Source organism: Haematobia irritans, chromosome 1 (assembly GCF_050003625.1).
Source record: "Haematobia irritans isolate KBUSLIRL chromosome 1, ASM5000362v1, whole genome shotgun sequence".
NCBI classification, from domain to species: domain Eukaryota; kingdom Metazoa; phylum Arthropoda; class Insecta; order Diptera; family Muscidae; genus Haematobia; species Haematobia irritans.
This window is the reverse complement of record NC_134397.1, coordinates 9,477,136-9,489,062: the sequence shown is the minus strand read 5'-3', so window position 1 is coordinate 9,489,062 and position 11,927 is coordinate 9,477,136. Positions and strand designations below refer to the sequence as shown.

General features: G+C 31.6%; 1 protein-coding gene across 5 annotated transcripts in view; it reads right to left on the bottom strand.

Annotated features, from left to right (window-relative positions):
• Nucleotides 1-11,927, bottom strand: part of cno (adherens junction formation factor afadin) — a 223,118-nt gene that overhangs the window by 25,966 nt on the left and 185,225 nt on the right. For all 5 annotated transcript variants that reach the window (XM_075289177.1, XM_075289174.1, XM_075289178.1 and 2 more), the window contains one exon: nt 5,609-5,730. In XM_075289177.1, coding sequence (XP_075145292.1) covers nt 5,609-5,730 — 122 coding nt within the window. The remainder of the gene's footprint in view (nt 1-5,608; nt 5,731-11,927) is intronic.

Genomic DNA, 11,927 nt, shown 5'->3' with positions numbered 1-11,927 from the left:
TGGCATGTAGACAAAAATCCGCTACATTATTTTTCGATATTTGGTCAGGGAGGGGGACCACCTCTTTGCCCGATTTTTTTTTAAAGTCCAAACAAAACTAAAATCCCCCGACTGAAATTTTACGGAAAAATGGGTTATGAAATTTATATCAGGTTCCTGATTTTTTAATAAAAATAAAAGAGCATAGGGAGACATCAGTTTCTCTTAAGTACATACAGAGAAACAATTAAACTTTACCGAGTTACTTGAAATTTACAGAGGACTGGGGAGAGATCGTAACCTTCGTCAACCGTAATAGTTGATACCTGATTTTGTGATATTTGGACAGAAGAGAGGCCGCCCCTTTAGGCTTATAATTTGCTTGACATTTTCTGGGACGTTTACAAAAGATACGCTTTTCGACATTTGGTCGGGGAGGAGGTCCTCCTCTAAAACTGCAAAAAAAAAAATTTAAGTTTTCTTGAAATTTACAAAAGCAGTGGGGGAAGGTTATGAACGAAGAGGCAACCTTCCTTGCCCCACACTTGAAGGAAAGTTTCAAGAATTTTCAGGGAAGGTTAGGGGTGCTATTCACTACGGTGTTTGTCGATATTGTATCGGGGAAAGTGACGTCCCTTTAAAACAATAGAGCAAAATTTAAACATCTCCGATCTACTTGAAATTTACAGGGACGAATTTGTTTTCAGCACGAAGGATATAGTTGACTAAGTTAACGCAAAATGTTCCTCCAAATACTCTTCGGAAGGCGCAGCGAAGCGGGCCGGGTTACGCTAGTATAGTATAAAAGTGCATTGAATAAGCTTTCATATGATACCAAATTTGGGCAAAAAACAAAAGAGATATATCAAGTTTTTATTGACCCTTTGGAGGGCTATCAAGACCCGCGTACTTCCCCCGGGTATGAATGACACAACATATATTAATTTTAAGTAATTCGGTGAGGGGCCCATAAACTGCAGTTGCAGTTTATGGACCCGTGTGGTATACTGAAAATAATATTTACGTGATATTAAAGATTACGCAACCTCAATTTTAGGATGTGCAATTTACACACTATTAAGGACAAATTTCTTTAAAATTTAATTTGAAGAAAGTTTATAATCTTTGCTTAAAAAATTTCTTTAATTAAATTTAGGACACAAATTTTGAAAATTTGCGTCTATTCGGTAAATTTGCATGTCTTTAAACTAAGACAAATTTTCCTTAAAGCAAAAAAACGCAATTTTGATTTAAAGAAATCATCCTTAAATTAACTGAAATATTGAATCTTTATATTTAAGATAAAAACTCTTCAAATATAGGCTAAGGGAGAAGTTCACCAATGTGGTATCACAATGGACTGAATAGTCTAAGTTAGCCTGATACATCGGGCTGCCACCTAACGTAACCTAACCTAGGCTAAGACTTATTTTGAGAATTTAGCATCTTTGGTTTAAAGTTTTTTTTTTTCGAACTAAGAAAATAGTTTTTACTTTGAAGTATCCGTCATACACAGAAAAAAAATTCACAAAAATTTTTCCAATTAAAATTTTAATTGAGTTTTACAAAATATTCAATTAAAAATTTAATTTAATTTTACAATTATTAATCGATCTTTATGGACAGATTTAGATTAAGGAACATGATTAATAGAGTCATTGAAAAGAAAACGCCAGATACAAATCTATACACGCCTGGACTGTACATGTTTCGATTCGGGCGAATGAATCTTTCCACAGCCTTTAGTATAGATCTGGCTGGGAGAGATAACTCAATTTTGAGCTCTTTATGCTAACTGCTTATGTAGAAAACATTTGGGAATTTTTCTCTTACAAGTTGAATCATTTTTTCTCCCACTGTACATCATCTTTTCATATAATTACAAGTCCCTTAATCTTATTTTTATTTCGTTTTGTTGCACAGTAATGCAACAACACGAAATTTAATTGATTCAACAAATTTTTTAATTGGAACAAAAATCAATCACAAAAATTGATAGTAGCAATTAATTTTTTAATTGGATCAATTAATTGTTTAATTGACTTTCAATTAATTTTTTAATTAATACTATCATTTCTGTGATTGACGACATTTCAATTAAAAAATTAATTGGATCAATTAATTTCGTGATTGAATCGGAATTTGGTTTTTTGTGTGTAATTTGTATTTTTGAACTGGCATTTGTTTGTACGTGAATAGCTTTATTAATATACCGGAAAAATAGAATGAAAATTCGATAAATGATTTTAATTTTATAGATCTTAGATTTAAAACCAGATAACATAGGTCGCAAAAAATCTCCTTATTTTAAAGAACCCGCATCTTTGGCTCGGAATCAGTACCAAAATCCTTAAAGGAAGGTCAAAATTTTTGGATCCAAGTAAACTTTTTTTTTAGTGTACATTCTAATAATACAGTAATATCGCATGGAAATCGAAGAAAATTTCTGGTGCAATCTAATATTATTTAATGGCTACCGAAAACGGCTACCATAAGAGGATAAAGTGACAAAAATTAACGATCTCGTATTCACAGAAAAAATGTTCAACATTTTAATTGCATTTTCAAAAATATTAAAATAAAAAATTAATTGATTCAACAAATTTTGTAATTAAGACAAAAATCAATCACAAGAATTAATAATATCAATTAATTTTGTAATTGACTCTGGTTATTGATACTATCATTCCTGTGATTGAAGACATTTAAATTTCTTCAATGAAATGTCTTCAGCAGATTAAAGATGTGCGAAATAGCTGAGACGGTAGGCATCATTTACCTATAGTAAAGGGTGATTTGTTAAGAGCTTGATAACTTTTTAAAAAAAAAAACGCATAAAATTTGCAAAATCTCATCGGTTCTTTATTTGAAACGTTAGATTGGTCCATGACATTTACTTTTTGAAGATAATTTCATTTAAATGTTGACCGCGGCTGCGTCTTAGGTGGTCCATTCGGAAAGTCCAATTTTGGGCAACTTTTTCGAGCATTTCGGCCGGAATAGCCCGAATTTCTTCGGAAATGTTGTCTTCCAAAGCTGGAATAGTTGCTGGCTTATTTCTGTAGACTTTAGACTTGACGTAGCCCCACAAAAAATAGTCTAAAGGCGTCAAATCGCATGATCTTGGTGGCCAACTTACCGGTCCATTTCTTGAGATGAATTGTTCTCCGAAGTTTTCCCTCAAAATGGCCATAGAATCGCGAGCTGTGTGGCATGTAGCGCCATCTTGTTGAAACCACATGTCAACCAAGTTCAGTTCTTCCATTTTTGGCAACAAAAAGTTTGTTAGCATCGAACGATAGCGATCGCCATTCACCGTAACGTTGCGTCCAACAGCATCTTTGAAAAAATACGGTCCAATGATTCCACCAGCGTACAAACCACACCAAACAGTGCATTTTTCGGGATGCATGGGCAGTTCTTGAACGGCTTCTGGTTGCTCTTCACTCCAAATGCGGCAATTTTGCTTATTTACGTAGCCATTCAACCAGAAATGAGCCTCATCGCTGAACAAAATTTGTCGATAAAAAAGCGGATTTTCTGCCAACTTTTCTAGGGCCCATTCACTGAAAATTCGACGTTGTGGCAGATCGTAAGTCTATTCATGATGAAATGTCAAAGCATACTGAGCATCTTTCTCTTTGACACCATGTCTGAAATCCCACGTGATCTGTCAAATACTAATGCATGAAAATCCTAACCTCAAAAGAATCACCCTTTTTATGGGTAAAACGATCATAGGACCGTGTTGGTTGACATAATTGGGCCCCATTAAACGTAGAAAACATTATTTTCTACCATGACAGCGAGTGTATCAACTGTTTGCTTTTCCTTACAAGCTAATTACTTTCGAAGATTCAAATTTTTAAGCGAATCGTATATTTCGCCCTCAAAAAGTTAAGCTATATCAAAGAATCGGAACCAAGTTTTTGAATGATATTTCTATCTATAAGAGATAAACGTGATTATAACAGACAGACAGACAAACTAGATCGTATTAATAGTTTTATCCTGGTCAAGATATAGGGTCGGAAATCGATGATTCGATGTACTACTCCCACTATATATTGTTTTTAATTATAGCCATATACTGAAAAAAATATTTACGCGATATTAAAGATTACGCAACCTAAATTTTAGGATGCGAAATTTACAAAAAAAAATTATAAGGACAAATTTCTTTAAAATAATGAAATTTTAATTAAAATAAAGTTTATAATCTTTGCTTCAAGAATTTGTTTCCTTAAATTTAGAACACTCATTTTGTAAATTTGCGTCCCTCCGTTAAAGTCACATGTCTTTGAACTAAGGCTATTTTTCCTTAAAGTAAAGAAACACATTTTTTAAATATATTGTCCTTAAATTAAGTGAAATATTGAAACTTTAGATTTAAGATAAAAACGCTTCAAATATAGGCTAAGACTTATTTTGAGGATTTAGCGTCTTTGGTTTAAAGTTTTTTTTTTTGGAATTAAGAAAACATTTGTTACTTTGAAGTATCCGTTATAATTTAGATTTTTAAACTGGCATATGTTAGTACGTGAGTACCTTTATTAATAAACCGCGAAAAGAGAATCAATATTTGATAAATGAGATCTATATCCTAATTTTAATTTTATTGGTCCTAGATTTAAAGCCAGATAGGTTTTAAAGAAGCCTCATCTTTGGCTCGGAATCAATACCAAAATCTTTAAAGGAAAGTCAAAATCTTTGGATCCAAGTAAACTTTTTTTTTTAGTGTATATACCATTTAAACGAATCATTAATAATTTCTCCGTGATTTAAATTCATCATATTCTTCTGTTTTTTTAATTTTTAGCAATAAATCCAAAAGGGAACTAACGACTTGTACTAGATTTCCAGCAGATTGATTTAGGTCATTCAATTAAAAATAAAATGGTTTTCTGAGAACACATACAAATGTTTTCTTAGAATTGCAAATAGGAATTTTGATGCTATACCAAATAGAAGATTAAAACACATGTAAAATACTGGCACTCTCCATAAATAATGTTGATACTGGAAATTTTTGTGAAAATAAGATTTATAGCATTTTCCATTAAAAAAAATTACAAATCTTAGGCACAACACAAAATCTAGAGTTATTGCATGTCTTTATTTGTAAGATTTTTTTGATTTTTTTCCATAAACAACAAATTTTGAATGTAACCACAAAACCAAGAAGTTAATTTTATGTTTTTATTTGTAAGATTATTTTTTTTTTAAGGGCGAGAACAAACCACTGCAATTTCACAATTGTATATTTTTTTGGTTCTTTAAAAAAAAGCATTTTTGTCATTATTTCTTATCACCGTCGTTGTTAAAATTTAAATTCAAAAAAAGAAAATAAAATGTTACAACATAAATTTTTGGTTTATAACAAAACATTCATACACACACATATATGAGAATAAAAAAATCATAAAAAACAACAACAAGCTATAGCAGCATTTAGCAACACTTGATGATGATGATGATGGTGACGACGATGATTATTATTACACGAAATATATGCACATAAATTATTTTTTGTATTTTTTTTTATCTTCGAAAAAACATTTCTCTTTGGGATGTTTTGTTATAAGAAGACAATGTGTAAGAGGATTTTATAGAAATGCACCAAACTCACCTTTCATAGAGACATGCTGAGTCCAATTGTGACTGGGACAAGGCCAAATTGTAACGGCCATCCGTTGGGGAATCCACAAAACGATAGGATGCCACCCGACCAAACATGACCACGGAACCGTTCTATAAATGAACAATGAAATAACATTTAAAAAAATTAAAAAAAAAAAAATTGAATTTTCATAGGCCCATGAGAGATGTCTTTAGTTCTGTATTCCCTCATTTGCCTTTGCTAATAGAATTAATTTTTATTAATTATTACATGATTTAATTAGGAACAAAATGCAAGCGCCACAATTTATTTGTTACGACGATGCGATGAGGATGATTAGGCTCAATCGTACATGAAAAAATCCCCCATAGACACGTCTAACATTCACTAATTTTAAAATTCGACTAAAAAAACAAGGGGCGTTTGCTCTACGAAACGCCTTTATTACGGCCAGATGATGATTGTTTCGTGTTTTTTGCTTGAGTTTTTTATTTCGATTTTTGTTTGGGAGAGTATAAGCAACAAGAACAACAATCGCAGATATGATGACCGGCAAATTGTTGGGAGGGGATTAAGGGCCGGACGGACAATATTGTTCATTGCATTAATGACATTCTGATGTCTGATGTTGGATGTCGAGGGGGAGTATGATAAATATATTTTATATGGAAAATTGATGGATCACTATGGTCCATCCTCCTGGTAATGTGTGGGATGTTTGGAGTTAATTTGTCAATAGTTTTATCTGGTTATTGATAAAACATTATTAATCGGAATTTAATCACATAAATATTATGGAAGTAGAAAACAATTCTAGGAATATAGAAAATCATTTAAAACGAAAAGAATTTTTAGATAAAGGTCTCTTCTGTAAAGGGACAAACTAAATGTGTTTTTCATATATTCTAACATAGCGCTAAAAAAATTATTTTTTGGGCTCAAGGTGAGGTCTTTTCAAAATGAAGCATTTGATAAATGTTTAATCTATATATTTGCATGCAAATTACACGCAAAGCAAAAAAACGTTTGGAAAACGTGTACCGAAAACGTTTTTCTTTTGTTAGAGTTTTTTGAATTGCTTCGAAAAGTATACATTTTCATCACCAAAAAAATTCGTTTGTTTCAAAATTTTTATTTTTTTCAATAAAAAAAAATATTTTTGAACCAAAAACACAGTCCATTTCGTTTATCTCAAACACTGTTCTTTTCTGACTTTAGGTCTTTAATAAGACACATTTTAAAGTTCATAGTAAAAATTTAATATAGTAGAATGTAATGTTGAACATTTTTTCGGAATCTTCCGACCATATCTGGAATATATGTAAAAACAAAAAACTTTGGTCGAAGCAGGGATCGAACCCACGACCCTTGCCATGCAAGCCGGACGTAGGAACCACTGCTCCACGGTGCCCAACTAAATGTATTTTTCTGTTAAATAAACTTTGTTTAATCAGCTCGTGGGCGCCGCAAGCTATGCTATATAAATATAACTTATATGGGTAATTGTCTATTGATGTCAATAACGGCTACATAGCTCAGTGGATAGTGTGTTGGCTTACAAATTGCATGGTCCGCGGTTCGATTCTCCGTCCAGGCGAGAGGTAAAAAAAAAAAACAAATTAAAAAATTTATAAAATCGTATAATTTTTTCTACATTGTTTGTATTACAGAAAAAGAACTAAAAAACTTCGTGGAAGTGAGAAAGATGTGAGGGAAAATGCAATTAGCCAGAAAAAAATTTTTTTTAATTAGTCTTTATGAAATTGAGTTTACATCCTGGAAAAGAATAAACGTTTATCACTTTTCTTCCAAATACACTTCGTTTCAACGAAAAGCAAATGAGAAACGAACTTTGTTTGTCTAAAATTTCGTTTGGGAGGAAAGAATTATTTTTTTGCGTGTACTCCGACATCGAACCTACAATAAAATTCTTGGGCTCTGAGTTTCTAAATTTGAAAACGTAGACTGCTGCAAATATCTCAACGACATGGATGATCAGTTTAATATTCGCCTAGTGAATGGTTTAGCATGAATAAGAATGGTCTTATATTGAATTTTCATTTTCTTTTTGCGATATAATAACAAAGCTATTTATGTATAGAGTGCGCAAATTATGGTAGATCGTGTTGTTTGGGATATGTGCATCAGACATTATAATGAAAAAATATCACCAAAATATTTGCAAATTAAAAATCAATTTCGTGATTGAAGCAATTTCAATTTGAAAAAAAATGGATTAATTAATTTTGTGATTGAATCAGCAAAAATCTGTATACTGAAAGTATATTCATGTTACAAGCTGAGTCCATATCTTTATTTTCAGTATATGTAATTTCCCCGAAGTGCAGCACAGTTTTTTTGGCTCGTAATAATTTTTGTGTATCCCAAAAGGCAACAAAATGAAACTTTTCCAAGCGAAAAAATCATATGGTAAACTCTGTTATGCCTCAACATCGACGGCAGAAACGAATAACCATGAAAAGAAGGTTATGCTCTTTTTTCTTAGTTGCAGCAGCTGGGTATAGTGTACTATGGGCTGCTGCAAGTGAGGGAAACGGTCACAAGAGCTTTGCGTCGAACTCAATTGATACATTTGATCCGTGCATTGGATAAATGGCCACAATATTTCGGAAAGCACTGTAAATTGAATTTGTAGCATAATAAAGCTCGACCACATTTTGAAAATTTCTGATCAACATTTTCGTTCTTACGAGGAAGCTTCGATTGATTCGCGGAAAAGATGAGTCGTTTTTTTATTGTGGTATCCTTGTAATGCCAGAAACGGTGTTGCCAGTATTGGGGATATTTTTTCGTGAATGGGGACGAAATTTTGGGATCTTTTCGAAATCCGTTCAGTATAATAAATCAAGTTTGCAATAATTTAATTTTAATTTTGGTGGTCCAAGCCCTAATTTATAATTTTACTCAGCTAGGATAAGACATTTGTCTACAATTGTGAAATCATTTAGTGAGTATCGACCCTAAATGTTGACCTGTTATCTGTGTTCATCACTGATTTGGACAATATATTCCATAAATATAGAAATGATGATGGTTCACCTTCATATGTATCTATCACCCAATTTTATTGATTGTGTACTTAGAAATAAATGTTCATCCATAAATACATGGCCTCGAACTACCGTCGAGGCCATGAGAACGTCGCCGGTCTCTTGGTGTTGTGTTTCGAAATCTTGATCTGTTTGCAGCTGACAATAAATATTATACTTTTTCCAATTTTTAACTTGTTAGCTTAGCTGATAGCCTAAGTATATAATGCTAGATTATGCTCTATTATTCTTATAAAGGGTGATTCTTTTGAGGTTAGGATTTTCATGCATTAGTATTTGACAGATCACGTGGGATTTCAGACATGGTGTCAAAGAGAAAGATGCTCAGTATGCTTTGACATTTCATCATGAATAGACTTACTAACGAGCAACGCTTGCAAATCATTGAATTTTATTACCAAAATCAGTGGCAGAAAATCCGCTTTTTTATCGACAAATTTTGTTCAGCGATGAGGCTCATTTCTGGTTGAATGGCTACGTAAATAAGCAAAATTGCCGCATTTGGAGTGAAGAGCAACCAGAAGCCGTTCAAGAACTGCCCATGCATCCCGAAAAATGCACTGTTTGGTGTGGTTTGTACGCTGGTGGAATCATTGGACCGTATTTTTTCAAAGATGCTGTTGGACGCAACGTTACGGTGAATGGCGATCGCTATCGTTCGATGCTAACAAACTTTTTGTTGCCAAAAATGGAAGAACTGAACTTGGTTGACATGTGGTTTCAACAAGATGGCGCTACATGCCACACAGCTCGCGATTCTATGGCCATTTTGAGGGAAAACTTCGGAGAACAATTCATCTCAAGAAATGGACCGGTAAGTTGGCCACCAAGATCATGCGATTTGACGCCTTTAGACTATTTTTTGTGGGGCTACGTCAAGTCTAAAGTCTACAGAAATAAGCCAGCAACTATTCCAGCTTTGGAAGACAACATTTCCGAAGAAATTCGGGCTATTCCGGCCGAAATGCTCGAAAAAGTTGCCCAAAATTGGACTTTCCGAAGACGCAGCCGCGGTCAACATTTAAATGAAATTATCTTCAAAAAGTAAATGTCATGGACCAATCTAACGTTTCAAATAAAGAACCGATGAGATTTTGCAAATTTTATGCGTTTTTTTAAAAAAAGAAGTTATCAAGCTCTTAACAAATCACCCTTTATTTACTATGAGTTTAATAAATAAATAAATCGTTGCCAATATTCCACCGAAGAGCCTAATTCTTTATTTTTGCCAAAAATGTCAAAAATATATTGGTGAATTTTGTGTGGAATTTTGATTTAAATTGGGGATTTTTGGGGACGAAAACGTGATAATTTGGGGAGAAGAGCCAAAAAAATAATGGCAACACTGGCCAGAAAGATGATAAAAAGTTGTGGTTAGTTTGTTACAATTTAATTCGAAAAAAAACTGAAACATTTGAAAACAAAACTCATATTTAATTTGAGCTCCCAAATTAACAAAATGCACAAAAAAAAACAACGAATTTTCTTGTCAATACAATTAAATTTATGTTGAAATTTGAGCTAACAACGTTACAAATTACGTTGTTAGCTCAAATGTCAACAATTACGATTATAGTAATATTTTGTCACATTAGCAACCAATTTTGTTATATCAACAAAAATTTAGTTGAACTTAAAAATTTTCTTTAACCGCAATTTATTGTAAATTCTAAAATTATAATATTATTTTGTGTGTGTCATTAAAATTAGGCCAACGCAAAAAAAATACAATATAACGAAATTGTTCTTTATTATAAATAACGATACGCCTTATAGAGGTCCTATATTAAAAAAAAAATTAATTTTAATAGACTTCAATATTTATAAAAATAACAGAACTAATTGTAATGTAATAATTGAGAAATACAAAAAATCGTTCACTTAACGAACATGTTCATTGTCTTAATTGAAATGTAAAGTTTTATCAATGAAAAATATCGTTTGCGCAATTTTATTGAAATTTTCTTTATGGGTACACACAAAAAAAAACATTTTTTTGATTCAATCACCAAATTAATTGATCCAATTAATTTTTTAATTGAAATGTCTTCAATCACAAAAATGATAGTATCAATCACAGTTTTAATTGGGCATAGAAAAAATTCTTGATTAAAAAATTAATTGATTTTTTTCAGCAAATTTCAATTAATTTTTTAATTGATTCAATTAAAAATTTAATTGATGTTGATTGCAAAACTCAAATAATTTATTAATTAAAAAAGGTAACTATTTTTAATTACTTTCTGAATTGGCTTAAAGTTTTTATTTGGATTAACAAATGATTGGTTGAAATACATTTTTCATTAAAAATTAAAACAAAAATCAGCACTTTTTTTAACTGAATTAGTCTTCCGAATTTGATTAAAAAGTTAATTGTATCAATTAATTTTTTAATTAAAAATTTTAAAATGTTCAATCATTGACTTAATTAACTTAATTTTCTATCATGATTAAAAAGTTAATTGTATCAATTAATTTATTAATTGAAAAAATTTTCAACTTCAATTAACTTTTTAATTGGAAATATTTTGGTGATATTTTTTTCTGTGTAGTTTTATCAACGAAAAAATATCGTTGGTTCAATTTTAATGAAATTTTCTTTACGTGTATTAGTAACAAGTTTTTTTTTTTTTTTTTTTTTTTTTTTTTTTTTTAATAAACTACGATGCAAATGCCTTTAGTGACGTGTAAGCGATATAATATGCTCTCAATAGAACACATAACATGTAGCTGTTATTTCTATTTTGAATGAGATAGCATAGTGAACTTGCTAACACTTCTTGTTGGTTAATCTGCGACCCGATTCATTCTCCTTTCTTGTACAAATGTACTAATATAAATAATTAACTCGTAATTAACATACGGCCATCGTAAACAAATGGTGTGGTTTCTCCACATCAAACTATGCAGACGCACATATCTTCGACAACGGCAACATCGTTTAAATTTGAATTCATTTATTAGATTCTCGCGGTATTGGGAGCGATATACACGATTATATTCTTAAACACATTTTTGCTGATGTTGTTCTCTATCCATTTGTTGTTGTAGATCGATTTGTTGCTATTGTCGTTGTTGTTGTTGTTGTTGTAGTAAATACATGCCACCCCTCGTTAAAGTCAGAGTGATGCTTTTGTTTTCATTTCGTTTCATTATAATGCAGCATTTGAATTCCAAATTAATTTGTAAAGAAACATCGAACATGGAATTTTTTGTCTACGTAAATGTGAGTCATATAATTTGTTATAGTTAACATA